The sequence below is a fragment of the Artibeus jamaicensis genome, unplaced genomic scaffold (genome assembly GCF_021234435.1).
Source record: "Artibeus jamaicensis isolate MK-2021 breed Jamaican fruit bat unplaced genomic scaffold, CSHL_Jam_final contig_465, whole genome shotgun sequence".
Classification (NCBI taxonomy): Eukaryota; Metazoa; Chordata; class Mammalia; order Chiroptera; family Phyllostomidae; genus Artibeus; species Artibeus jamaicensis.
In genome coordinates this window covers 410,819-437,420 of record NW_026521843.1, presented here as the reverse complement: position 1 = coordinate 437,420, position 26,602 = coordinate 410,819, and the positions used below count along the sequence as shown (strand labels likewise).

At 64.2% G+C, this 26,602-nt stretch overlaps 2 protein-coding genes and 1 long non-coding RNA gene across 4 annotated transcripts in view; 2 read left to right on the top strand and 1 right to left on the bottom strand.

The window, feature by feature from the left end:
- The window catches only part of MYT1L (myelin transcription factor 1 like), a 106,126-nt gene extending 92,641 nt beyond the window's left edge, over positions 1–13,485 (top strand). Inside the window, exons 17-21 of the mRNA XM_053666884.1 lie at positions 261–482; positions 6,592–6,683; positions 10,831–10,934; positions 12,987–13,130; positions 13,345–13,485. Of these exons, the coding sequence (XP_053522859.1) occupies positions 261–482; positions 6,592–6,683; positions 10,831–10,934; positions 12,987–13,130; positions 13,345–13,485 (703 nt within the window). The remainder of the gene's footprint in view (positions 1–260; positions 483–6,591; positions 6,684–10,830; positions 10,935–12,986; positions 13,131–13,344) is intronic.
- A 634-nt stretch (positions 13,486–14,119) lies between these two features.
- On the bottom strand, positions 14,120–23,490 carry LOC128627686 (uncharacterized). The gene is made up of 4 exons (XR_008391966.1): positions 23,145–23,490; positions 15,099–15,587; positions 14,814–14,979; positions 14,120–14,714 (listed from the first exon to the last, which is right to left on the bottom strand). It is a non-coding gene; the product is annotated as an uncharacterized LOC128627686 (long non-coding RNA).
- PXDN (peroxidasin) overlaps positions 22,167–26,602 on the top strand; it is a 51,900-nt gene continuing 47,464 nt past the window's right edge. Inside the window, exon 1 of one of the 2 annotated variants that reach the window (XM_037151733.2) lies at positions 22,167–22,481. In XM_037151733.2, coding sequence (XP_037007628.2) covers positions 22,291–22,481 — 191 coding nt within the window. In that variant the 5' untranslated portion in view covers positions 22,167–22,290. The remainder of the gene's footprint in view (positions 22,482–26,602) is intronic. The other variant, XM_037151732.2, reaches the window with a different exon arrangement.

Sequence of the window (26,602 nt, the reverse complement as noted above, 5' to 3'; positions counted from 1 at the left end):
ATAGTTTCACCGTAGACGCTGTGACTCCGTCCCAGGCCCCCGTGGGGCCGTTTAGCCACAGCTGGCCGGCCGGGGGGTTCCGTGAGGGGAAATGCAGCGTCACCCCACCAGGTGGCGTCTCCCAGTTCACGTGGGTTTTTTTTCTCTGCCCAAGCGCAGTGTGACTTTTTCTGCGTGTTCGGTGATTTTGATGTTGCTGCAGAGGCTGCCAGGCGTGAGGTGGCCAGACAGCGAGGTGTGTCTCCTGTGTCCGCCCTCAGGTGCCCCGTCCCCGGCTGCGACGGCCAGGGCCACATCACCGGGAAGTACGCCTCCCACCGCAGCGCCTCGGGCTGCCCCTTGGCGGCCAAGCGGCAAAAGGACGGGTACCTCAATGGCTCCCAGTTCTCCTGGAAGTCGGTCAAGACGGAGGGCATGTCCTGCCCCACGCCCGGATGTGACGGCTCGGGACACGTCAGCGGCAGCTTCCTCACACACCGCAGGTGAGTGCCCCGGCCGGCAGGCGAGGCGGGCACTGGCAGCCCCGTGGTCGCCGCCGAGCTGAGAGGGAAAGGCCCGGAGGCCCTGGCGCCGAGCGGATGCCCCCGACGTGGGGAAGAGGAAGAAAGCCGAGCGGGTTTTGGGAGGTGCCGCGCGCCGGGCCCGCAGCTTTCAGGCGTCTGCGGAGGGTCCCCCGCGAGGGGCAGGCTGTAGGCTCACGCCCACGCGGGCGTCCGTGGCCTTGGCCACGCACTCAGGCTGAAGAGCGAGCCCGAGTGCGTGGTGCCGGCCCCCAGGGCCCAGCGGAGGCACCGGCCAGGCCTGGGCCAGAGATGCAGCAGCAAAGCCCCAGGAGAGACAGCTGGACTCTGCTGCATGTGAGGAAAAGCCCCTGAGTGCCACTGTCTAGACAGAGGGGCCCGGCGGGCTCACGGCAGGAGGGTCGGGACCGCCGAAGGGGGCAAATCAGACGGCGGCCCGTCGGGTGGGAGTCCGGGCGTCATGGACACTGGGCTGGGGAGGTCGTGAGGGGGAAGCAGGGACATCGTGCTGACACTGGACAGCATGCGCTGGGGGGTGGGGTCAGGCTGTCCTTATCCTGTGCCCTGTGTCGCCGCTCCCTGCACACGGCACCTGTGGCTCCGTCTGTGACACACCCACGTGTCACACAGGACAGACAGAAGTGAACGCAGACCACGAGCAGTGACGATGGTGTGCTCACGGGGACAGGACAGCGAGTTCACCGTTCGTGCAGGAGGACTTTTTAGTGAAGAAAGGAAGGCAGGTAGAACATGCAGACAGATGGACAGGGCCAGAGAGAAGAGGGGTGTCCACTCCCCGACCCCCGCTCTCGGCTGACGTCGGAGGCAGGCAGTGGGGTCCCCTCTCGGCAAGCACCCCTGAGAGATGGCACGCTGACGGCACCCCACCCCAGCCTGCACCCCTTCTTTCCTCTCGTGCAGACGGATGGCAGTGCTTAGACACCTGCTCAGGGCAGGGCGGCCACGTGGGCTTCGTCCTGGGACACAGGGACCTCCCGCTGCCTCCTCCGCACCCCCACCAGGGCTCAGTATGTGCAGACGGCCCAGCCTCCCCCGGGTGCGGGCGGCCCGGGACCCCCATGCACCGCCCACCGCAGACGCTGCAGGTGCTCCTGCAAACGCACCTTCGGGACGCAGCCCTGGAAGCAGAGTGCCAGCCTGTGTCGTTTCACAGGTGGTGACGAAACGCTCTCCCAAGTTCCTACTTCAAACATTTGACCATCCGTAATGTTTTTAATTCTAAAACCCGGTCACATGACACACGAACAAGAGTGTGTGTGCTTTGCTAATCTGACCCGTAAAAACAAGCCCCATTCCTGTGGTTAAATACCAGCACTCCTGAGTGGCAGGAACTCTGGATGAGGCCGCTGACCCGCTCGTGCGAATGCAGGTGAGGGTGGGAGACGGACTCCGTCGTGACCCCGACTCCGGAAGCCAGTGCTGGTTGAGGGAGACGGGGCAGGGCAGGCGTGAGGAGAGTCAGCCAGGGGGGCCGCTTCCTGTCACCTCGGTCTCACACCGCCTCTAGTAAAACGCAGAAGGTTCTTCGAAATTAAGTTCACGTGCCCTAACCCTGATACAAACACAAAATCTTAGACGTAAGCCCTGCGTCCTTCCACAGGGGCTTCCCCACAGCGACCTTTCCACAGTCTCCTCGGGGCCCTAGGGACCCTGCTGGGCCGGGGCGCACGCTGCTGCACTCGCGCTCCGTCCTGCCAGAGCCCGTCCCCAACAAGCGGCCCTTTTCAGAGCGTTCCCCAGGCTCAGCGCTCCCCGAGGGCGGCAGTAGAAACCAGCCGCCACCGTGGCACTCGGAGGGACCGCAGCGTCCTCGCTCGGTGGGCGTGTCCGCTGGGATGGGCCAAGCGTCCCCACAAACACACCCCGAATGGGCTCTGGCACAGAGTCCATCCCTTGCTCGCAGCACAGAACTGGGTGGCGACAGGAGAGAAGGGACCTGCCTCCCACGGCATCCGAGGGTTTTCTCATTCCTCAGCCAGGGAGGAAAGGACCGGAGGGCCCGGGGCGCGTGGGAGCACCCCCACTTCCTTCACGTCCCGCAGGGCCAGGGCCAGGGCCAGGCCCCCGGCTGCGGTGGGATGTCCTCCGGCCTCCGCCGCGGTTCCACTCGCCACCCGTGGATCTCACTGCAGAAGAGGGAGGCGGGCTCTCTGCACCCCCTGCGCTGTTATCTGGCCTCATACTTGTTGCTTGTTTCGGTTTGGAGGAGGCCGGGGGCAGCCCCTGCCCGAACAGGCCTGTGCTCAACTCCGGACTGACGTCCCCAGGACAGGGACACCTCGAGGGCTTGCTGAGGAAGCGGTCGTGCCCCTGGTGCAGGGAGACATGCCACCCAAGGCCGTGCCCCCTCCCGCACCCACCCTTGAGGAGAGTCAGACCTAACTAGAACCCACAAGCAGCCCCCGAGGCCAACAGCGCACCACCGTCACCGCCCACAGTCCTCAGGGTCCCTTTGGAGGCAAGCTTCCTGTGGGGCCCTGCCTGGGCCCCCGCCTGCCTCATGCAAATCCCTAGGCACTGCCCTGTGGGGTTGACCACTGACCACTGACGACTGGCCGCAGCCCTGAACCGGCTCCTATTTATCCACAAGTTTTAGGATCTGCCCCAGAGTGCTCGGGAGGGAAGAACTCAGATCCAGCACCTGTGTCCTACTGCAAGTCCCCAAGGGCCGGGGAGGGGCTGGGTCGAGTCTGTGCCCCCTCCCCAGGAGCCGCGGGCTGCTGGGCGCACTCCTGCCGCTGAGGCCGCACCGCGTCTGGAGCCTCCCTCCTCGCCACCTCTGTCTGTCCCCTGAGGCGGAGGGTCTGACCTGTGAGTGTTCTCCATCCCATTAACTCGAGTTCAAGTCCGCCTGGGGGATACCACGCCTGGTCGCAGGTCCGAGCCGCAGGCTGAGGCCCTGCCCGACCACAGCCCTGCACGCCCCCAGTTCCTCCTCGGCTCTCGGTCCTCAGCTGCACAGCCTCCTCCGTCTGAGCCCTCCTCCGGGAACAAGGCCTGAGGAGGCCGTTCAGAGCCACTCGGGGCCCAGCTGGGCGAAGACAGGCTCAGCCCCCACGGGCACCTGCACCGGGGGCTCCTCCGTGGAACCGGCCCCCTCCACAGCCACCGCCCCTCGACGCAGCTCCTGGGAGGAGCGCAGTTCGCACAGCACGAGTGGGTGGAAACCCTGTGGGAAGCAGGGAGGCATCTGGACCGGGAGCCCAAGGTCAGCCCAGACACACCACCGCGTTCGGTCCCTGGACCGTCCGACACAAACGACGGAAAGCCGTGCTCTCCTGGTTCCGGAGGCCAAGTTCCGGGGTTGAGACTGGGCTTCTGCTGGCAGCAGGGCTCCCGGGTCTCTGCCGCCATCGCCCCGTGGCTGTGTTCCCCTGTGCCCCCTCCTCTCACGAGGACACGGTCGTCGGCAGGGCCTAGCCTCACCTCACCGTGGCCTGCTTGATCGCATCAGCAAAGGCCGTCCCCAGAGGTGGAGTCGTGCACAGGTCCGGGACGTTAGGATGTGAACAGACCTTTGGGGGGTGCCGTCAACCACAGCAGTGACTGCCACAAAAATCAGCTCCTGTCTCTCAGGGCCTGCCATCAGTAGCTGGAAAGTTCATTGTCGTGGAATCTCGGACTGGGGCCAGTGGGGGCTCCCGGCCCTCAGGACTGGACCCCCTTGTCTTCTCCCACGTCTGATGCTTGGAGCTTCCCTCCCAGGTCTCCTTTTGTCCCCAGCGGGGTGAGGTCGGGGGCGGCTGGGCGTGCACTTCCTGGCCAGTGGAGCCCTGCACAGGGCCTCTGGGGCATCCCCCCGCCTCCAGACAGGCTGGCCCGCACGCCCGACGGAATGCCTCTCGCATACTCGCTTCCCTCCCAGGAGACACTCGTGCACACCCTGGGCGCTGTGGCTTACTAGCTCCGATGTTCTGAAGGAAGTCCCCTGGCAGCCAGTGTCCTGGTTAAAAGTGCCACATGCCCTCTCTTTCTGAGGCTTCGCCCTCACCCAGATCCCTCCCTGGTTCTGCACCAGTGGCCAATGCAGACGCGGGGCCCGGGGACAGGGAGCAGCGCGGGCGGGTGACTGTTTACAGCCTGGATCGGAACACCCGGACCTGAGGTCCCAGGGCTTTCTGAGTCCACGCCCAGAGCAGTCAGTCAGAGACGGTTCTGGGCGGGGCTCCCCCTGAAACCCCGCCCCTGGGCGGAGACCCCGGTGTGGATTCTCCTGGAGCGGCCACCAGATGGCACTGTGCCGCCCACAGGACTCCAGCCACTGCTGGCGGTCTGGCCAGGCCTGTAGCCCACCCGGAGCAGCGGTGCAGTCACAGGGGCGCACTGGGGCTGCGTGCAGGCGTCTGAGCGAAACGCACGGCTGCCCGAGTCTGCCTCTGTCTCCTAGTCCCCGGCTCTGGCTGAAGCCTCCTGTGCTGGACAGCACACCCAGCACTACTCGTCACCCCGGCGGGCAGTTCTGTGACTGAAACCCGGGAGAAGCGGCAGGCTTCTGTGTGGGTCTCAGCATCCCGAGGGTGGCCCAGCTTCCCGGTCGGGCCCCGGAGCCCTGTCCCTCCTGCCTGCTCTGTCTTTCGGCTCACCGGCGTCGGCGCGCTCTCCCCGGCCGTGCTGGTCTGGGCAGGAGAACGCGGGTGGTGTGCTCCCACTCTCGGTTGGCGTGTGCTGCTGGAACACGCATGCCTGTCTGCACGCATGGTCCCGGGGACGGAGAACAGGCTTTGGCGATGGCAGCCCAGCAGAGACAGTGATAAGGAAGGGTGCAGGCCGGCTTGAGAGCCCATGGCCGGAGAGGCAGGGCTGTAGACGCAGGGGCCAAGGCCGGGGGTCCAGCGGACGGGGGCAGCGCGCCCTGCTTTGTGGCGGAGACTCGGGGAGGAGAGGGGCGTGGGCACGGGCGCCCTGCACACCTGTCAGGCCGCAGGGCCTCCGGACACTACGTGGAGCAGCCCCAGGGGGACGATGACAGGTCACTGTGGTGATGGTGAGAGGTGAAGGGACAGGCCTGAGGAACAAGTCAGCTCAGGAGACTCCCGTGAGGTAGGTCCCGGTGGGCGGGCCTTGGGGACAGGTGCTGAGCCCCTCAGGGGCCGTGGCCCCCAGAGGCCTCTGCTTCCTGGTGCATCTCGTGTAGGGAAAGGGCTGGGCCTGGGGCCGGTGACCCCCTCTGGGTGGAAGGCCCGCTGCTGCCCCACCCGAGTCACCGTAGAAAGGCCGTTAGCAGAGGTTCTGGGAAGAGCAGAGGCGAGCCCACCGAGTCACGTCCAAGCCGGCGTCTGGGCCTTCCGCGTGCGGGCACGTGAGCAGAAGTGAGGCGGTGCTGCGCGGGGCCTCACTCCTCGGACGCCGGCTTTGCTGCTGCCGACTGTGGGGTCTGCGCGGCCACTGGCATTGGAGGGGTGCACGGAGTGTAGTCCTGAAGGTCGGGGTGAACTTCACGGTGGCCATGTGGGTGCATGTGCAACATTCCCTACAGGTTCTCAGGTCACCAAGGTGCTGTGCTGGCTGGCCCCGGGGGCGAAGGTGAGGGGGAGGAGGCCGGGCTGGGCTGGCAGGTGCTCAGGGTGCAGAGCACAGGGAGTGTGTGCCCAGCAAGGGGGGAGGCGGGAGGCCCGCTGGCCAGTTCACAGCCCTGGGCAGGCCGCCCAGCAAGGGAGACGGTGGGACTGCACCCCTTCACTTGTAAAGCTCTCAGCTGAGAGGACGGGAGACGTCACAGCAGCCTCCTGGGCGAGCAGCGGGCCCCTGTGGGCCAGGTCTGCCCAGACAGAGGGACTGGCCCAGGTGGAGTTCTCACCACCTGTTCCTCACTCTCGAGTGTATGAAGTTCCCTTTAAATTCACCCTGGTGCACGTCGGGGCTGCTGCACAGTCAGGAGGGCAGACGCAGCCAGGGGTCTCCAGCCCGGGCTGGTGGGACCACCCCAGCCACCCTGCACCCCGTACCTCACACTGGGGTCCACGCCTGTGCCCGAGTCCACGGGCCTTGCTGATGACTGAGTCCTCTCCCAAGACCCACTACTGATGGCATTTCACATCTCGTCCCCCAGCTTGTCCGGCTGCCCACGAGCCACCTCGGCGATGAAGAAGGCGAAGCTGTCCGGGGAGCAGATGCTGACCATCCGGCAGCGAGCCAGCAATGGTAACCCCCGACCCCGCTCCCCACCCCACACAGCCCACACCCGGTCCCCCAGGACAGCTTCTCTCAGAGGTGACCGGACCAGTTCTGTCGCTTCCCATGAAGCCTGGCGCCGACCCAGGGGAACGTCTGCCCCAGGCCCCTCAACTCACACCAGGGTCACAGGCCAGGTCACAGGGGTCCCACACCAGGGGTTCCAGCAGTTACTCCCCAGAGTCCCTGCCTTTATGCTTCTGTTCTCCACCCCCGTAGCCTCCTCAGAGGACAGAACCGGCCCCCCTGCCCATCACACTGTGCTCCCAAGGGCCTGGGACTCCGAGTTGTCTGCAGAGTCCCTTCCCTCCTGGGCGTGCCTCGGGGTGTAGGGGTGGGGCCATGCCAGCCCTCGGGGACCCCTGTGGATCCCATAGCTGCGAACGCACCTACTTGCTTGAAGGTATTTGCAAACCCCAAACCAGCACTCTGGCGTGTTCAGGGCCACTCATGGGCAAAGTGGGCAGAGAAAAATGTATCCCCCAAGGCGTGTGCCTGGCTGAGCCGAGACAAGGGGACTCTGGCTGCAGCCCCTCTGTGAACAAGAGGGTCCTGCTCCTGGTCTGTGCAGCGCTGCCTTCCCTCGTCCTGAGCTCTTCTGGTGGTGACGTCTCTGTTTAAACAGCCCCAGGCACAGCGGTCAGGGTTCCCAGGTGCCCGAGGCTGTGATGGGGACAGTCGGCCTAGGGGACCTCTGTCCAGGCTGCCGGCAGCTGTGGGCCGTGACCTCTGTTTCTGAACCCACAGTGCACACTCCTCAGGGCATTTCCAAACGCACACCTGGCGCCTGCCCTGTGGGCGGGGATGAAACGTGAGCAGGCCGAGGGCCTGCGGGAGCCGCGCTCAGGCGGGGCCTGTCGGCGGGACTTGGGGGAACAGCGCACTGTGAGCAAGGAGTCCTGGGAGTTGGTCAGCGCTTGGCACCCGGGGCCTCTGAGAGGGCAAGGGCTCCGTCCCAGCCCCCAGGGGGTCCCGTGAGGACATGCAGCACGGCTCCAGACACAGACCTTGCCCACCCTCATCCCTCGGGACCAGGCAGCACAAGGCCGTGTGGCAGGACATGTGGCCTATCAGCCACCAGAGAGCCTGTGGGACACCATATGTGTGGAGGGCCCGGCCCCGGGCCCAGTGCCCTGCCTCTGCTCCCGTCGGCACAGCCGGTGTGGGGTGGGCCCGTGGTGGAGCAGCACTGCCCAGACCTGAGGCCACCCGCACCCCCACCCTGCGGCCCTGCAGCCCTGGTGGCCAGCCCGAGGAAGCCCTTCTGAGATGCGGTGCTCGCTGTGTAAAGGAAACCACCCTTTACAGATTCTTCCCAGAATACTGTGCCTCAGGCCGATTGCTCAGAGTTTGGTTGGGTCTGACTCGGCAGTGAAGGACGCGGCTGTGGGATGGAGGACAGACAGACAGACAGACAGACAGGAGGAGGGCAGGACGGGCCACCGCTCGCCGGGGCGGGGCTGATGGCAGGAAGCCCTGGGCTGGCATCTCTGTGCTGGCCCCGAAACCCAGCCTTTTCTGGTGCACCCGCGGCCCACTCTCAGCCAGAGCGAGCCTGCCGCGGTGAAGAGGGGCAAGCCAGCCCGGGCCAGGCCTCCTCTGTGCACGGACCAAGGCCCAGGGGTCCTCCGCTGGTGCCTGGCTCCGGCACTGCCCTGCTCAGCGCTGCGCCCCTCCGGGTGCGGCCGCCCGCCCACTTCTCTGCGTCGGAACGCAGTTTGCCGTCTCTTCCTGCTGTGAGAGCTGGCACACGCACGTCCACGGGGCAGGCACCGGAGCCCCGGTAACCGGGGAAGGGCGGCGGAAGGCCAGAGCCAGGTGGCCCCAGGCCCAAGTCCGTGCTGCAGCCAGGCTGCTGGTCCCGTCCGCCCCCATCCAGGCCCCTTTGGTGCCAAGTCTGGAGCCATGGCCTTGACCGTGTGGTTTGGTGGGGAGGGTGTCCTCCCGCAAAGCAGAAAGTCACCGGTTCAATTCGTGGTCAGGGCACAGGCCTGGGTTTTGGGTTCAGTCCCCAGCTGGGGCGCATATGAGAGGCAGCCAATCCATGTTTCTCTCTCACATTGATTTTTCTCTTCCTCTTTTTCTCCCACCCTCCCCCCTCTCTGAAAATAAATAACACCCTGAAAAAAAAGACCAGAGCCACGCTCTGCTCAGCCAGTTGCCCTGTTTCAGCAAAGAGCTGTGTTCTGGCCACGAGGGGTGGGGTGCAGTGAGCATCCGGGGCTGACCTGGGCAGGACCGCTGTCCTCTGGGGACAGGAGCCTGACAGTGCCCACCCCTCAGACCCAGAGACCTGTTAGCATGTTGCTCGGCTCCCTGCAGGGACAGTCTCTCTCCCTGTCTCTTCTTCAAACTGCAGTGCCAACCTCGCGCAGGGTCACTTGCTCATTCCCACGTGTAACCAATGTGTCTGGCAGCCCCCTCCATCTGTCCCCTTCCCATCAGGAGCGACCCCCAGCCCCACCCCTGCTGAGCTCTTGCGAGGAGCACCCCCCCCGCGTGGCAGGGCCCCAGCACGTGGAAAACCCACCAACACAATGTCGAGCCACCACTTCTCAGCGTGTTTGGACAGCTTGTACTTCGAAGGGATGTTGTGGCCAGGCCCCGTTAAATGACAAACCGGGTCATAATTGAGTTGCTTTTCACGCCGAGACCGCTGTGCCCTGGCAGTGCCACCTGGGCATCTTCGGCAGACGTTGCCCTCCCAGCACCTCCCGCGTGCGGACCTCCTGCGCGCTGAGTGTTCCCACGCTTCCTCAGCCCGTGCTGTGTCCCGGTTCCGGAAGGCTGCCATCAGAGTCTGCTCAGGCAGGAGGAAGACGCCAGACAGCGTCCCACCCCGAGGCAGCGTCAGTTCTCCCCCAAATGGCTTTGGGGGTGCGCTCGATGGAAAGGGAGTTGTGGTTGATACTCTGGGCCCTCTAAGCCGCTGGCAGGACGTGTCATGGGGACTGAAGTGGCTTCCCGAGGCTCACGGAAGCAGGTCCCGGGGCTTCCTGTTCATGGTCACCCCGGCCCCTCTGGGGAGCGGCCGAGGGAGGGAGGACCTGACAAGCACTAAGAGCGGCTCATCCGAAAAACCTGCCGTAACATCGAAGGCTGATTTCTGGGAAGGAAGGGCCGGTGTGTGGGAGCTCAGGATGGACACGCCGCGCCGTCTGCCCTGCGGCTGCTGTGCGGGCGGCGACCCGGAGCCTGTGCCGGGGGTCACGGGCTTTCTCAGGCCTGCGCTCCAGGTGGCCCGCACCCTCCGTCTGCGGTGCCGAGGGCAGCGCCAGGCTCACCGTTTTCCACTGCTGTGCTGGAGGGTCCCCGCTGTGCGTGCGTGCGTGCCACATGGCCGTCGGGAGCAGGAGTCTGCCCTGGGCATCGGGGCCATCGCGGTCACCCGAGTCCTGCTTTTTCCCCAGTTCACGCAGTCCTGAGGGACCAGGTGTCCCAAATGGTCGTAGCAAGGACCTGGGTCTTTCTGACCCTGGCGGGCACCAGCGCCAGCAGCAGAGCCCACAACCAGGCGAGCCTGCCTTCGCCCTGTGCCGGACGGGTGCACGTCGCCAGCCACGCTCCCCGTGCTTGCCTTCAGTCACTCACAATGAGGGGACTATTACCGAAGGTCAAATATTCAGCAGGCCCCTTTGTGGCCGCCGACTCGAAGTCCGTCACCGCCCCGTCGCCCCTTCCTGTCAGTCAGGGGGCTGGTCCTGAGCACGTGGCTGAATCGAGTTTGGGGTTATGCCCTTCACGGTTTTCTGACCCCAAATCGAGGCTTGGCGAGGGCAGGGACCCTGCCTGGACGCGTGTGAGAGGGACAAGAGAGAGGGCGGGACGGGAGGGCAGGCTAAGCCAGCAAAGTGGCCGCGGGCGGCGGCAGGTGTACCCACGCCCAGGCCTAGGAGAGGGCCGCCCCGAGGCCCCGGTTGGCCACCCTCAGGAGGTCCATCTCTCAGAGCAGGGTGGTTTTACACCTTAATTGGGACACACAGGTGTGACTGTTTTCAAATTCGAGGGTGTTTTCCCAGTAAACCCCACCCCAAACACGCAAAGAACAAAGAAGGGCTCTCGGGGCTCCAGCTCCGGGCCCCAGCGGTAAGGCCCTCCGTTCCATTGGCCGCAACAGGCATCGAGAACGATGAGGAGATCAAGCAGCTGGACGAGGAGATCAAGGAGCTGAATGAGTCCAACTCGCAGATGGAGGCCGACATGATCAAACTCAGGACCCAGGTAACGGTTTCTGGAGCCCGGTCCCTGCCACCTGCACTGTGCCCAGGGACCAGGGCACAGGACTGGTCCTCAAGGGGTCGCTCCCTTTTGCTTTGGTCATTTTTTCCTTATTTTTCACCCATGTCTGAGTCTCCTGCAGCTCCAGTGGCCGTGTCCCTGGAGCCCAGGGGCCCTCGGTCACTCAGTCACTAGGTCACTGTCACGTCTGTGTTGTGTGGTGGCCCTTCCCAGAGGTCCCTGGTCACGGCCCTCTCCTCCTGGCCCAGTGGGGCTCGCCGGTCCGACCCGGCGCCCACAGGGCTCCAGAAAGGACACTGCTCCTTGGAGCTCAGAGGCCGCCTCCGTGTGTCCGTGCGGTGCCAGGCCCGATGCCAGGGCCGTGCGGCAGGCAGCTGGCAGGGGGGCGGCAGGGGGGCTACCAGATGACCGATGGCAGGTGTCCTGAGATGCACTTTCCATGCCTGACATCTGAGGTCCGGGGAGCCGACCGCCAGCGCTGAGCCGAAGCCGGCGGCGAGCAAGTGGCTTCCAGGGGCTTCCAGCGGCACGTGTGGCCCCCCAGAGTGGCCTCTTGGGCCAGCACCACAGGGAAGGCAGGGTGCTGTCCTGCGGGAAGGGGGCTCCCCTCCCACCTGGCCCTGCGGATCCCCAGGAGAGGCTGAGACAGGGCCAGGGAGCTGCTCGGGCCCGAGGCGTCGAGGTAGAGGCCAAGGCCCGCTGACCCCCTGCAGTACGGCGAGCACGGGCTGGGGAGGGCGCGCTCTCTGCCTCGTCCGGCCATCCCGCCTGACCTGAGAGGCAGGATGAAGTCAGCAGCCAGATAAAAATACCGCCCTCCTGCCTCACTGGGCCCCGGGGCCAGAAGTCCCCATCAGTGCCCTCCGACAGCTCCTTCTCCTCCGGAGGCTGGAGGGTGAGTGCCCAGAGCCCTCAAGGAGACAGGACTGGCACTGGCCACCGTCCCCACCAACCCCCTGCTCGCCCTGCCCTGCTGGAGCCTTGACCCCAGGCTGGGAGGGCGCCGGACACCCTGAGCTGGCCCGAAGGGTCTGGTGCAGGTGCAGCTGCAGCTGGGAGCGCCTTTGGCCCCCTTTCCTGGCCACCCCTCCCCAGGGCCCCCCACCGTGGGCGGATGGGCAGGGAAACCATTTTTGAAACCGGGCCTCAGTCTGGGCACTGCAGAGTCAGGACTCGGGAGAGCTGGGTATGGGTCTAGGGAGCTGGACTTCCTTCCTACAGCGCTGTGGGGGTGCCCACTACCCCCCAGCACTGACTTAGCCTGTGGGTGTGTGCGAAGCAGCAGGTGGTCTGTAGGCAGTCTGGGGGCGAGGGTGTGGCCCGTGGGCGTGGCCTGCTAGGCATGTGGCCCAGAGGAGGATGGCTTACCTGAGCCCGGTGTTCTGTGACCTTTGCTGGGCCACCCTCCTCCACCCCCACAAGCCCATCTTTCAGCCCGTGGGTGGCTGGTCCTGCGCGGGAGTGCTGGCCGTCTGTGTGGCGGGGCACCACCCCGCAGCTCACGCTGGGGCTTCAGAGGAGGCGGGAGCCGGCCAGGGAGGAGCGGGGCCTCAATCTGATGGGGTGCACCAAGACCAGTGCCTGCCGCAGGGCCAAGGGACAGGCCTCAGACACTCTGGTACCGGAGGGCTCATCCAGGGCAGAATTAGAGTCGGCTGAAAAAGGAGCAGAGTCGGTACTGCGCTACTGCCCGTGAAATCCGCAGAGGAAGCAGGAGCCCAGAGGAAGCAGCTGTCCTGGGTGGTCCATTCCCAGGACGGAGGACTTTCAGGAAACTGAGCGTGGGAGCCTGCCCACCCCGGCTCGCGACCCCACTCAGAAAGGCCGGCGGCTCTGTCCCCCGTGACACCCCGTTTCTGAGGGGAAGGGATCAAAAGCAGGACCGCCAAACCCTTCAAGTGACAAGGCCCTAACTCTGAAACGTTCTCATTTAAGCACAAAGGTTCTTGTTTGCATCGCCAGACGGCCGCCCCAGGCCAGAGCCCGCGTGCCCGCGTGCCCAGGGTCAGCCACCCACGTCTGCCTGTGTTGCAGATCACCACGATGGAGACCAACCTGAAGACCATCGAGGAGGAGAACAAGGTGATCGAGCAGCAGAATGAGTCCCTCCTGCACGAGCTGGCCAACCTGAGCCAGTCCCTCATCCACAGCCTGGCCAACATCCAGCTGCCGCACATGGTAAGTGACTGAGCCGCCGGCGGCGGGGCCCACACGGGGCGCTGCGCAGGGCCACCGTGCCCACGGCCACCTCCCCGGCCGGCGGGCTGTCAGGGGCCCCGTAGGTGGAGGTCGCTCTGAGGAGGCCTTTGCAGGCGGTGCCGTGTTGTGCTGATGTGAATACGCTGTTGAGAAAGTACAAGTTGTGTATGAACTACTATTTAATATCTCGTAGGACCCAATCAATGAACAAAATTTTGATGCATACGTGACTACTTTGACGGACATGTATACAAATCAAGATCGTTATCAGAGCCCAGAAAATAAAGCCCTACTGGAAAATATAAAGCAGGCTGTGAGAGGAATTCAGGTCTGAACAGCTGCTGTAGTGACCGTAGTGACGGAGCCTCTTAAACAGGACGCCTCTGTGTCTCGCTGCTGTGGCCTCCCAGAGACTGTCCTGTCTCTGTTTCTGTTGGAACAGTGTCGTGCTCCCAAGACTTCACAGTGATTTTATGTCTTGCTTTGAAGATAGCACCTGCAGAATAGTTTTTGAATACATTCACATTTTGTACGTTTCATACGAGCTGACATAGTGCGACGTCCCACGTACTGTTTACAGCGCTGCGGTGTGCACACTGGGGTCCATATTCCTGAAGAGGGGAGCCGGTCAAAGTCAGTAGAGTGTAAATTCTTTCCGATGCTTTAGTGATAAATGTTTAGTATTTGGAACTGAAATGGACAAACAGCTTTGAATGACCCCGAGGTGGCCCCAGCCACGTGTAGACATTATCGTTCCGCCTCATGTTGGAGGATTTTATGGAATTTAAGAAATACATTTTGTGTGCATATTGTTTCATAGCAAGAATTGGTTGCAAAAATGCTTTATTTTTGAACAATGCTTGGAAATATTATGTGATTTTTTTGTTTGTCTGTTTTAGGAGGATGGTGGATGGTGGGGGCAATAAATGAGGTTTTTTGCATTCCAAGGAAATGGCATATGGATTAACTGTAAGAAATAAGTAATTTATTGTAAGACAACATCAAGCCATGGAAACTTGGCAGAAGATTCAAAGCAGCTCTCACAGCTCTTTTAAATTAGCTCCTGCGCCGTGCGCGGCGTGGCCCTGGGAACGCCAGTGAGACGGGGGCTCGGGAGAGGCGGACGCCGCGAAGATTTCCTTTTCCGTGTTCAGTACACCCTGCAGCAGCCTTCTCTGACCTCCCCGAGAGTGTCCTGGCCCCCGGACTGTCCCTCATTGCGACACGGCTTGTCCAGCAGAGCCCGTGCGCTTTCACTCGAGCTCCAGTCATTTGGGTGTTTGCTCCCCCGGCCGCCTGAACAGCTGTACAGCTGTTGTCATTGCCGGTTCACACTCGGGGCCCAGAGGGAAGCGGTTTGCCAGCCTGCGAGTCACTGGACTGGATTTCCAGCTGGATCCAGCGGCAGAGCTGCTCCCTGCGGCGTCGCCCGCCCCCGCCTGGGCCTGAGGCGCGGTGGGCCCCACTCAGAACTCCCCCGCCGCCGCCACCTCTGCCCCTGTCGCTGGAGACCGGTGGACCCTAGAGCGTCTGCACAGCCTTGTAGAGTTGTCCTGTGCTGTTCTGAAACGAATGCAATCAGATTTTAAGAGTAATTAGCGTACTTCAGCACTTTTCTTTACTCGAGACCACCCTAGACCTGCCCGCCCCGTGGAGACGGACCGTTTTACGTGACTCGGCACTCGCTGTGCGCCACGCCCGCCGCCGCGGCTGCGCCCCGCCCTCCCGATAGTCCCTAGGACGTGCCGTGTTCTCTGGTGTTGACTCTCCACACGTTGTAGCATCGCTTCCTTCCATGTCTTGATGTTACGCAGGAAGTACAAAAGTACTTTAAAATTTTGTTATGAAAAAAGATGGGTTTTGTAAAAATAAAAAAAATATTTTTAGCAGAACAGGACTTACAGGGTCATTGTCCCCACAACGTGCCAGTCGACTATTTGCACTCACCTTGTCCTGCGTACCCGTGCGGACCGTGCAATTCCTGCGCCAGAGCCGCGCGGCGCTGGCCGGAGCCGGGGCGGGGCCCTCCCGGCGGACCCGGAGACGCGCGGCGGACACTCGGACCCGTGCTCCACCTCGGCACGCACGTGTATAGATGTACGTACACCCCCGCGGCACTTTATACGGCTCCCTGTACAAACGCTCCGTTCTCCGCAAGGACCCGACCCGAGCTGGGAAAGACGATGTCCCCCCCGGGGCCCCGCGGCCGGCCCTGGGGGCGCCCGCTGTCTGCTAGCGAGTAGTTGCAGCCGCCACGCTCAGAATTGCCTTCGAGAGCTGAGGCCAGGTGCCCGGCACCTGCCGCCACCCCTGGGCCGGCCCGGCCGCCGTCCGTCCCGGCGTATGCACCCCCGTCGTGTCCGCAGCTTCTTTGCCGATATAGTGATGCTTCCGTAGAGTATAGGTAGTCTCGGTTTGGATTCTTCTCGTTCTCACCTGTGTACAATGGAAAGGGGTCTGAAGCACAATCCTGCTGCTCATCTAAGTTGGTGATGACACCCAATCGAAGTTCTCTGTGACTGTCACATAGGGTCCCCAAAGTGTCTCCTGCTAGAATGCTGACCTTTCATATGGAATTCTTGTGAGTCATCAGAGTTTATTTATTATAACTTATTGTTCATATTCATTTCTAAGTTAATTTAAGCAATCATTTATTAAGACAGAATTTTGTATAAATATTTATTGTGCTCTCTGTGGAACTGAAGTTTGATTTATTTTTGTACGACACGGCATGGGTTTGTTCACACTTTAATTTTGCTATAAATGTGTTGGATCACAGTTGCAGTGATACTTCATTTTTAAATTGTGAACTTTGTACAAATTTTGTCATGCTGGATGTTAACACATCTTACTCTAAATAAAACGGTGTTGCCACATTTGTAGCGCGGCGGGTGTGTCACCGGGGTCCCCGTCGTCCCTCGCGTACCGGCCGGCAGGGCTGCCTGGCCCGGGTCCCGGGGACAGGGGAGGGGTCAGGGCTGCACCCCAGGCTGCTGAGCAGAGCTGCGTGGCTCCGCTGCCCCTCGCTTGTCTGGGAGGGGCCCCTGCCTGGCCCGTGGGGACGCGTCCAGTGGACCCGCAGGTCCCTCCCCGGATCAGGGACACTCAGCTGAGCAGCCACAACCCTCCATGCAGGAGTGACGCCGCGCTGTGACCCACACCTGCCGTGCCGGGTGGCCTGAGAGTGTCGGCACAAGTCTCCCCGACCTGGCTCATCAAGGATCCCAGGCTGCTGTGTGGTCGTCACGCACGTCCCTGGTCCCTGCTCCTTCGTCCTGAGCGGCTCCCTCGCCTTCCTCTCTCCCAGGACGTTGGGGACCTGTCCGGCCGTCCCAGTGTCAGCTGGGTTCATGCCACCTCGTCATTTACGTTGGTAAAAGTCCGGGAAAGCTCCAATACAGAGAGGTGACACCCCAAATACAAAACCTGAGGGAGAGGCCCCATGACCTCTGTTAAGTCCCAAACGCACTCCCAGGGGCCCCGCTCCGCTCCCCGGCCAGGCCACCTGGGCCCCTGCAAGTGCCCACTCAGCCTGAGCAAGGCTCACGGCGGGGGGGCGGGGGGCGGGGGGGGACCCCTGGGCTCCCGCCTCGGCTCCAGGGGGCAGGCGCGAAGCCTCGCCTCAGGGACAAACGCGGCAGAGCGGGTGCCGGCCCGGCGGCGGCCGGCGTCCAGACTCAGACGTGCCGACTCGATTATCACAGGGCGCACTGTCCCCCAGGCGCAATGTGGCTGAGACTCCGTGTCAACATCTCACAATGCAACGCAGCCAAAATGTCAAAACTATTACATGATTTCAGCTTTAACCCTGTGATCCCAGAAGTCTATCCGAAATACCAAAACAGGACTGAATGTACAGTGATATCGAAACATAACCCAGAGGCCCCACGATGGAGGGACCGTGAAGCCCCCGGTGACACGTGTACTTGAGCTTCGTGGTGTGACTCTGTGGTGTGCCTGGGTGGTGTTCACAAACACCTGTCAGTGACGGCCTGCAGAACAATGGCCGACCCGTGCAGGGGACAGGACTAGAAAAGCCCGCCGGTGATTGCCGACCACCACACGTGACCCCCGACTCGTGTGTATGTGTATGTGTGTGTGTGTGTGCGCATGCGCGTGTGCAGGGGGACCACGGCATCTGTCCTGGTGCCCGGGTCCCTGGTGAGCTGCAAAGCCGGTACAGCTGGGGACAGCCATTGGCTCCAAGGCAGTGGAGCGTCTCCGCAGAAAAGAAGGCAGAGGAGGAACTAACTGCGAAGCCCAGTTAGAAAGCAGACGTCTCCAGGTTCAGGTGAGGGTGGGAGCAGGTGGAGGCGAAGAACACAGCGAGGGGACGTGCCCTTGGCGCCCTCCCCCACCTTCCCTCCGTCAGGGACCCAGAGGGGAGCCTGTGTCGTGTCCCTCACCCCAGTCTCAGGAGGGGGCCTGGCCCCGGAAATGCCCATGGTTCACGTCGTGGTGTCCCCACAGAGGTCGGGGGGGCAGGGCCATGCTGTATGGCAAAGGCTGCCACCAGCTCCTGGTGGCTCCCCCCGGCGCCCCCCTGCCGTCCCCCGCCAGTGGAAGGACAGTGTCCCTCCCCATGGCCCCACCCGCCTCCCAGGGAGCCTCCGGGGACTCTGGGGGTCCCAGCGGGCAGAGCGCCTGTGCAGCCCACCAAACAAAAACGCCTGCCTCTCCGCACGGCCGCCCCCCCCAAGGCTGTCACAGCCCCAGCAGACGCAGGAGCAGGAAGGGCCCGCGAGCAGCGAGGCCTCCCCCGGCCCCTCAGCACAGCCCCGCCGGGCGGGGCCGGGGCTCCAGCCATCCCAAACCTGCCCGAGACACACTCTCACTCCTTGTCTTTACGTCTCAGTCACATGACACCCGAAAAAGCCCCCGGTCACTGAAGTGTAGGGCACGGTCTCTGCACAGAACGGAAAGGCAAAATAAACGAAGACCGAATCCCGCCCTGATGAATGCAGGCGCAGCAGGCACAGCCGGCTGCCCCTGCGGGGCACTGTCCCTGCCTCCCCTGCCGGAACAGCCTCCCCGAGGAGCTGGGCTGCGCACCTGGTGTCCACCTGGCCCAGGAGGGGGTCAGGGAGGCGAAGCACGGTCTTCTCTGAGGACCCAGGGGAGGTGTTCCCTGGGACCAGGGGACGCAGGTCAGTGAGGCTGTGGCTGCGGTAGCGGAGGGGACCTCCCCCTGTCCTCCTAGACTCTGGGCTGGGGCCTGTGAGGAAGAAGCTGAGGTGCATCACCAGCTTGGGTCACGCAAGCTCAGGGACACCTGGGCAATGAGTCGGGGACCCGGCGGGGAGGGTCCAGGCCTCACCGACCTGCGCTCAGTCAGGAGGGCAGGAGGGAGGAAAGTGAGCCGGGGCCGAGCGGCGGGGCCTGGGCCCGTGACCACCTGCAGCTGCCGCCGACCTACCTTAATAGGAGCGATGGGTGTGATTCTCAACCTTTCCAGTTAAAATGTCTAAAAGCAGAAGGTGCAGCATTTCCTTTGTAAATCAGGGGTTATTGGGTTGTTGTGGTTTTTTTTGAACTGTAGTTGCTAAAACATAACCGGTCCCCCTGAGAAAAGGTGTTAAAAGGGAAGTGAGCAAACGCCAATGCGCGTCACAGTCGGCAGCTTCACCACGTTTTAAAACAGACGCGCTCCTCAGACGTTGTGTGACTCGTAGCTGACGTTTCCGGCACAAAATTCGAGATTCGGTCTAATCACAGAAATCGCGGCTGCTAGATGCCGAACACACACGGATTCAGAAACTTTGTTTAGGTCTTATTTAGGGGAAGGTTTATCATATCCAAATTTTGGCTTTTTACCCTCTATTAAATTCCAACGTGTACCAGTTCACTTCTCTGAAAACACGCTTTTCCAGCACGCAGGGCCTCCGACGGGGGCGGGGGTTCCGGTGGGCCTGACAGGAGGGACCGAGCCGTCGGCGGATGCCTCTGCAAGGGGCGTCCTCCTGCTGGGTCGGTGGAGAAAGCTCCTTCCTCACCACGCCACGCCCATTCACGCTCGTGCCCATCGAAGCCCGTGCTGCACCCTTTCCCACCTCGTTCTTCCGTGTAATGTTCTTCGAACGCACTGATCAGCACGAAGGTGGCCCGGAAACCTGGGCCTCAGCGAGGGAAGCTTGCAAAGGCCCCACGTGACGCCACCCCCAGCGTGACATCCAGTCCGAGAGACATGGAAGTGGCAGTGCCTGGCCAGCCACCCTTGGTAACGCCGCTGGCCTGCACGCTCCCCGAGTGTGCATGGGAGTGTGCTACATCTCCCCCTGGACGGCACTGAGGGGTAGCGTGAACTCCAGCCCCCAACGGGACGGCTTCGGGGAGGGGATGAGGGGGAGGCCCCAGGAAGGGATTAGTGCCCTTATCACTGACGCAGGGAACACAGGCTCCCTCCCTCCGGCCCCACATCCGCCCGGAAGGACACGCGTCTGCTCGTGGGGAAGCTGCCCTCACTGGACACCAGACCAGCTGGCGCATTGGTCCTGGACTTCGAGCCTCCAGGGCCCCAAGACACGTCCGAGGCTTCACCCGCCCTGGGGTGCTCCGTCATGGGGGCCCGAGCTGGTGAAGGCAGAGACACCAATGTCCAGAGAAAAGATGGGCACTTTCTCCTCCATGCAGCGACCACTTGCCTCACATTTCGAGAGGTGACAGTGACATCACATGTGGAAAGTGCACGAGCAGAGTACCCAAAGTTCTGAGAAGACCAGTCTCAAAATGCCCACAGGCCTTTTGCAACAGTAGGCAAGTTTCCATCCACCTTGACTCTGGACTGCAGGCAAGGCTCCCTCACAACACACTCGGGCAACACAGTGTCGCAGCCGATTGGGGGGCTGACTGGGACACGGGCGGGGGTGGGGGGGGGAGGCTTGGGGCATGGAACTGCCCAGCTGGGGTTTTTTACCATCCAACAGAAGCGCGTTCCTGACCGTAGACCTCAGAGGCAGAGAAACGGGCACTAGATTGGTGACAGCAGGCGAGTGGGAGCTGCCCCCTCCTGGTGCAGGTGGGGAAACTGAGGCCCAGAGGCAGGGCAGGGTCGGGTGAGGGACCAGGGCGCCAGATTTGGTGAGGCTGCCGCCCCGTCTGGCTGTGTCCCGGGGCCCATGTTCTTTTCTGTCTCAGTCCTTACAGGGGGTTCGGTCGAGCAAGGAGACAGACAGGTGGACAGGTGCCATCAGACACTGCGAAGAGGCAGCCGGAGGCACCGACCAGCTTCCGGGGACAGCGGCACCGGTGACGCGGAGCCTGAGGGGTGAGGGGCTCTCGGGCCGAGGGCGCGGGCGGAGCAGCGGAAGCTCCGCAGCCCGAACGCCGACCGCTCAGCCCCGGGGAGGGCGGCGACCACCCCCTGGTCCGGGGGCTGTGCCGGAGGCGCGGAGGTGCGCCGGTCCTGGTGCGCCCCCTGCAGCCGGGGCGACCCCGCAGCGGGCCAGCCGCCCCGCGAAGGCCTGGGGGTCCCCGCCCACGTGCACGGGGTGGGGCACGGGACCCCGTCCGCCCCTCCGACCGAGCGAGGCCCTCCCTCCCCGAGGAGCGCAGGCCCCTGAGAGCGTCGCTCGGACTCCCGGCTCTCGTCTCCGTTGCTCTATCCGCCGGGGGTGCGGGGGGCAGGCCCGCGGCCTCCGTGGGTCTCCGGGACCTCGCCCGACCAGTGGCCACCTCTGCTTCGTCGTGCGGGCGGCTGCCCCGCTGACGACCCTCCGCGGCAGGAACGCTCCCGGGAGGGACGCTCGCGGTGGACGGTTGACGGGATTCGCTGGGGCAGAGCGTCGGCTGCGAGGCGGCGGCGGCGCCGGGCCCTCGGCCGATCCCCGGGGCGGCCTCCAGGGGGCAGGCGCGCGCAGCCGGGAACAAAGGCGCGCGGAGCGCGTTCGGCCCCAGGAAGCCTCCCCGCCCAGCGCGGATTCTTTGGGGCCCAAATCACCGAGGAGCGGCCCCCAGGGCCGCCCGGTCCGGCGCCCGCACGTGGCTGTGTGTCAGCCGGGTCTTCGGACGGACGGTCACTACAGTTTGGGGGGGGGCGGTGGATGAGGGTGGGCGGTGGAGGGTCAGTGGGTGCGCAGGGGGGAGACAGGGAAGAAGGAGGGAAAACGGGGGGCCGGCCATGTGGGTTTTCAGGAACCCGCCCCTGCAGTGGTGGCGGCGGCCTGAGCCCTGGGCAGGCCAGCGGACCAGAAGCGCGAGCAGGCTTCGGGCAGAATTCCCTCGAGAAACCTCAGTTTTCACTCGGAAGACCTCAAACTGATAGGCTGGGACCCACCCCCAGGGCGCCTTGGTAACCGACAGCCGCCGACCGCAGCGTTAATCAGTGGTGATCTTATCTGCAAAAGCCTGGAGCGTGCGGCCGGGCGCCGCAGCCCCGCGGAGGACTCGGAAAGCCAACCGGACAGGCGGTCGGGAGACGCGCGGCCCCTGGGGCTGGGGCGCCCGGGACGCTCCCGCTTAGACTGGCGACGTCGGTGGGGACAAAGGCTCATTTCCGATCAGCGTCGCCCCTCGTCCAGCAGCTCCTGCTGGACGGTGCTGCGACGTCACACAGCTGCCACCGCGGCGGCCGAGGCCCTGCTCCTGCGGGACCACGGGGCGTGGGGCGGCCGCCTGGCCAGCGCGGCGCCCAGCAGGGCCCTGGGGGCAGCGCGTGGGCGGTGCGCAGGCCTCAGGTCTCCGGAGGGCGCCCCACGGCCTCTGTCTCCGGGTGTGCGCGCGGGGAGAGCCAGAAAGAGAAAAAAGCAGCAGCTTGGAACGGGGCCTGGAACCGAGTGAGCGCCGTGAAAATGTTTCACAAAACAATGAAAACGCCGCGTACACGGGGAAGCCCAGGCCCCAGCTCCGGGGCGCAGCTCCGGGACTGAAACCGCGGCCCCCTTGTCTCCGCGGCCCCCGGGAGTTAGGCGGCCCGGAGGGGGTGCGGCGGCCGGAGGTCTTCGCCCCGCCCCTGCCCTTGGGGAGGGGGGGCCGGGAAGGGAGGAGCCGCGCGCATGTGCACAGCTGGCGCCCCCCGCCCCCCGCACAGCTGGGACGTGGGCCGCGGGCCGGAGGGCGGGCGGGCGCAGTCCGGACCCGGCCGGGGACGCGCCGGGGCCTGCGCGGTGGTCGGGGCGTCCGAGCGTCCACGCGCGCCGTGGCCATGGCCGTGCGCCCCGCGCGCTCCTGCCTGCTGGCGCTGCTGCTGTGCTACGGCTGGGGGTCGCTGGTCGCGGTGGCCCAGAGGCCGGGCGCCGGGTGCCCGAGCCGCTGCCTCTGCTTCCGAAGCACAGTGCGCTGCATGCATCTGCTCCTGGAGGCCGTGCCCGCCGTGGCGCCGCAGACCTCCATTCTGTGAGTGCGGGGGCCGTGGGGAGGGAATCCGGGGGCCGGGCGGGGCCCGCGGGCCTTTGTCCGCGCCACCCGGGGCGCGGAAGGCGGACCGGAGCGCAGAGCGCGGCCTCCGCAGCCGCCTTTGTTTGCCTCCGGGAGTCCCGGGCTGGCCAGGGAAGTCGTCGGAAGCAACCGGGGAAAACCCCACTCCGGGCGGCCCGTCCCCCGCCCGCTCGCTGCCCGCCTCCGCCCCCCTTTCTTTCGCGTCTCCCGCTCTTCTCCCTGCTCCTCCCCCTACTCCCGCCCTGCGCCCCCCTCTCCACCTTCTCCCGGAACCTCGCTTGGGGATCCTAAGTCCCGGAGGTCCCCCGCCCCTGTTCCCGCATCCGCCCGCTGTGCCCAGACCCCTTGTTCCCGGTGTCCCGGCCCCGCGGGGCGGGTGGTTTCTCGGCCTCTCCCTGAGCCCGGATCGCGCCTGGCGGTGGAGGCACCAGGAGGGGCCACGGGGCTGGTCTTTGGGGTTTGGGCAGCCGGGGTCCCAGCGAGTTTTCCGCCGAGCGGGTCACCCGCTACTCTCCAGCCCGGCGCCTCGATCACGGGCGGGCCAAACTTCGGGGACCCAGGGCGCCGCCGTCCGCGCAAAGTTACGATCGCCCCTCTCCGTGGGCCCGGGACCCTGCGTACCTCAGAGGCCGGATCGCGTGCCCGAACGCGGGTGCCCGGGGCCCCGAGATGTACGGAAGGACTTGGACCTGGAATGCGCTCCAAGTTAATGCAGGCGAGCGCTTTCGGCGCCGCTGCAATCCGCGCCCTGGGGCTGCCTTTCTGGATGCCAAAAATAGTTTCCACTTCTCTTGGCTGAACGAGCGCTTTTGGCCCGGCCGCAGGACCTGCAGAAGTTGTAAAAATTTGAGCGAACTACTCAGGAAGTGGGCGGTCGGCGCGCCTACTTTTCAGACGAAGTGCAGGCGCGGACCCCGCTCCCAGCCACCCGGCCTTCGGGTTCCCGGGCGGCGTCCTCAGCGGGGAACCAGCCCCTGGGCCGGAGAGTCGGCCTCGTCTAGCAGGGCAGCGGACACGGAGTGAGGTTTCATGGATGCAGACAGTGTAATTCTTGAGTGAGTCAGTGGGAACAGCTGGGACCCTGCACCCGCTTTTGCATCTGGCCTGAAGCTGGAGCTCGGGGCACTGTGCCCTGCGGTCAGACCTTAAATTGCTTTTTAAAAAGAAAGATACTTCCAAGCGGGAGTGTAGCGGCCCTCCACACACCCTGACACCCTGGTGGAGCAGTCGAGGGTGGGCCGTTTTCCAGAAAGCGCTGGTTCCTGCCTTCCGGGGTCTCTGGAGAGCTGGCAGAGGCCATCCAGTCTGCGTGCCAGGCAGAGGCACGGAGGGCCCAGAGCCCAGCCCACAAGCGGACGGAGGGGGAGGGGACCCAGGTCCAGGTGGAAATGGGCGGGAGGTTTGGGCAGGAGACAGCCCAGTGGGGTGCACCCCAGGGAAGTAGGGGGTGGGGTGGGGGTCACGTTGGTATGACCCCCCCCAGGCCCGGTCTGCTCGCCGGGACACAGTCCCTTTATAAACTCCGCTCACTCAAACACCTGTGTCCAGCTTTTCCCCCGGTCTCTGCTCTCAGGGCTGTTACTGATTCATTAAAAGTTGATGGGTGGACATTGGGAACTTGGCCCCACAGTCACTAAGGCCACTCAGCCACTGCTTCACCCCTTTGCTTCCACGTCCCCCTGCCCACCCAGCCCATGAGACTGAATCAGGACCGTGGGACGGACCGGACTCGCGAGCACAGGCGGCAGGGTGTGCTCAGTCGGGCCTGGTGGCATGGTGGGTGTCTGGATCGAAGGTCAGGCTCCCGAAAATGCTGCTCCGAGACCTCCTGTGACTCAGGTTCCCTGTAACCTCAGTGCGGGCCAGCGGCATGGCAGCAGGAGGGGTGCTCAGGCCCCCTCCCACCGCCCCCAGGGCCCTGCAGCACCCGCATCCCCTCCAGCGCTGGGTTCCTCACTGCAGAAGAATTTTGTCCCCGTGTGGGCCAACAGCTGATACCCTTCCTCGGGGTCCTGCCTCTCTGCCCCCACGGCCCTCCTCCTGGCCCCTTTCGATTCCCTGTGGCCCCCTCTGAGGTCCTGGGATCCCACTTCTCACTGCCCCTCAGGCGGGTCAGTCCGCAGCCCTGGCTCATCCCAGACTGTCGTTCAAGTACCGGAGGGGCCTGGGGGTGCGGCCTGGGAAGGGGCGCTGCCGAGCAGCCCTGGACTGTCCCACCACGGTGGGGGCGAGGCACAGTCCCCGCCGGCCATCGTCCGCCTGGCAGGCAGCTGTCCCCACACCCCCGTTTTCCGATCAGCTCTCGAGTGTTTGCAGCTGTGCCCTGTTCTGGTTCCCGCCTCATGGAACCCCTGGCCCGGCGGGGCCCCGAGTGGTGGCCTGCGATGGGATGATGAGGATGAGCAGCCAGTGCACCTCAGGGTGACTGGGTGCCCTCAGCAGGCCCGTGTCCACACGGGCGGAAGGCCCGGTCTTCCCTGAAGCCCAGCTTCCCCTGTCCCCCCGCCTCTGCTGGAGCTCCGCCCCGAACCTGGCTCCGGAGAACCCAGTTCCCACCACTGCCCTTTGCCCAGTTGGGTGGGGCTAGCAATGTGCTCCAGGTGCTGACGTCCAAGGTCGGTGGATGTCAAGGCCGCCTGCATCCCTGGAGGACGCTCGAGGTCCGGAAGTTGGAGCCTTTGGCTCCAGAAATCCGAATTCCTGCGTTACTTTAAATTCCCTGTTGTGGTGATGCCAGAATATGTGTTTTCACAGCTCGAGTGCATTTGAAAAGCACCCTCAGCATATTTTAAAGCAGGCAGGTGCCAGGGCTGTCACCCCCCCCCCCGTACCCGCATTGGGCTTCCCCCGGTCCCAGTGACCACCAGTCTCAGTCACACACGGTTGGCTGCAGTCCAGGAACATGCAATGGAAAATTCCAGAAATAAACAGTTGTTAAGTTTTGAATTGCAGGCTGCTGATGAACTCTGCCTCGGTCTGGTGCTCCCCCCCCCCCCCCCCCCGGGACCTGACTCATCCTCTCTCTGCTCCCCTCCATCACCCAGCAGCTGGCCTGTCATCCGATCAGCTGTCCCTGTGGGGCGGGGCTTGTGCTCAGGTCACCTGTTTCCCTGGCTGAGGATGGTCCCTGGGGCACGGCCTCGGCAAGGCTGGCAGTGCCGGGAAGCCAGGAAGGGCCTCCTTCTGGGGAGAGAGCACTGTGCGAGGCGTTTTCGCAGAGAACCATCGTTCCACGGTCTCCACCGTCTCCTCGTCGTTGTTGGGCTTTATTCTCAGTTGTCGTTAACCTCCCGTTTGCACCTGGTCTGTAACTTAAACTCGATCGCAGCTGCATGTAGGGGGAGACTTGGGGGATACAGGGTTCGGTCCCACTGGCAGTTCAGCGGGACGCGTCCCCCGTGGGTAAGGCGGGGCTGCACTTTATTTCCACACGGTGAGAGGCGGCACGCTTCTCGGGGGCTCGGGGCCCCCGGGGCTGTGTGCCTCCCTGGACCGCCTGCGACCCGCCCAGCGTGTATCTGGGAGCGAGGAACCCTGCACAGCCCGGGGGTCCCCTCCTCCCTCCCCCCTGGTGTTTTCAGTGAGTCGCGGAAATGGCTGCAACAGGGAAGAGCTGCGGTGCCCACGGCTCTGAGTCAGAGCCACTCTGACCGCTCGCTGGCCTCCCCCAGGGCCCACCCGCCCCCGCCGTCACGTGCCTTGGATGCCTCACTCGCTTCCTTCTCCGGACCGGACCGCTCTGCGACTCAGTTTCCCTGCACAGGGAGGGCGAGCAGAGTGGGCTCCCCTCCTGGGGGGCAGCGCAGCAGCCGGCGAGGGAGGGAGTCTCGATGTGCAGGCACAGCTCCTGGGGCCGAACCACAGCTGTCTGTCCTTCCATCCCTGCTCAGGTGCGGGTCTCACCCCCCCGGGCTGGGGACCCGTTGGCCCCCAGGGGGTGAGACCCGCAGGGAGCCCTCTCTGTGGCTGCAGGGAGGCAAGGGCTGAGGGTTCCTGGCTGTAGGAGAAAACAGGACGTTCTGTAACACAAAGTGGACGCAGGGCAGGCTGGGCAAGATTCAACTGTGTGGACGTCAGCG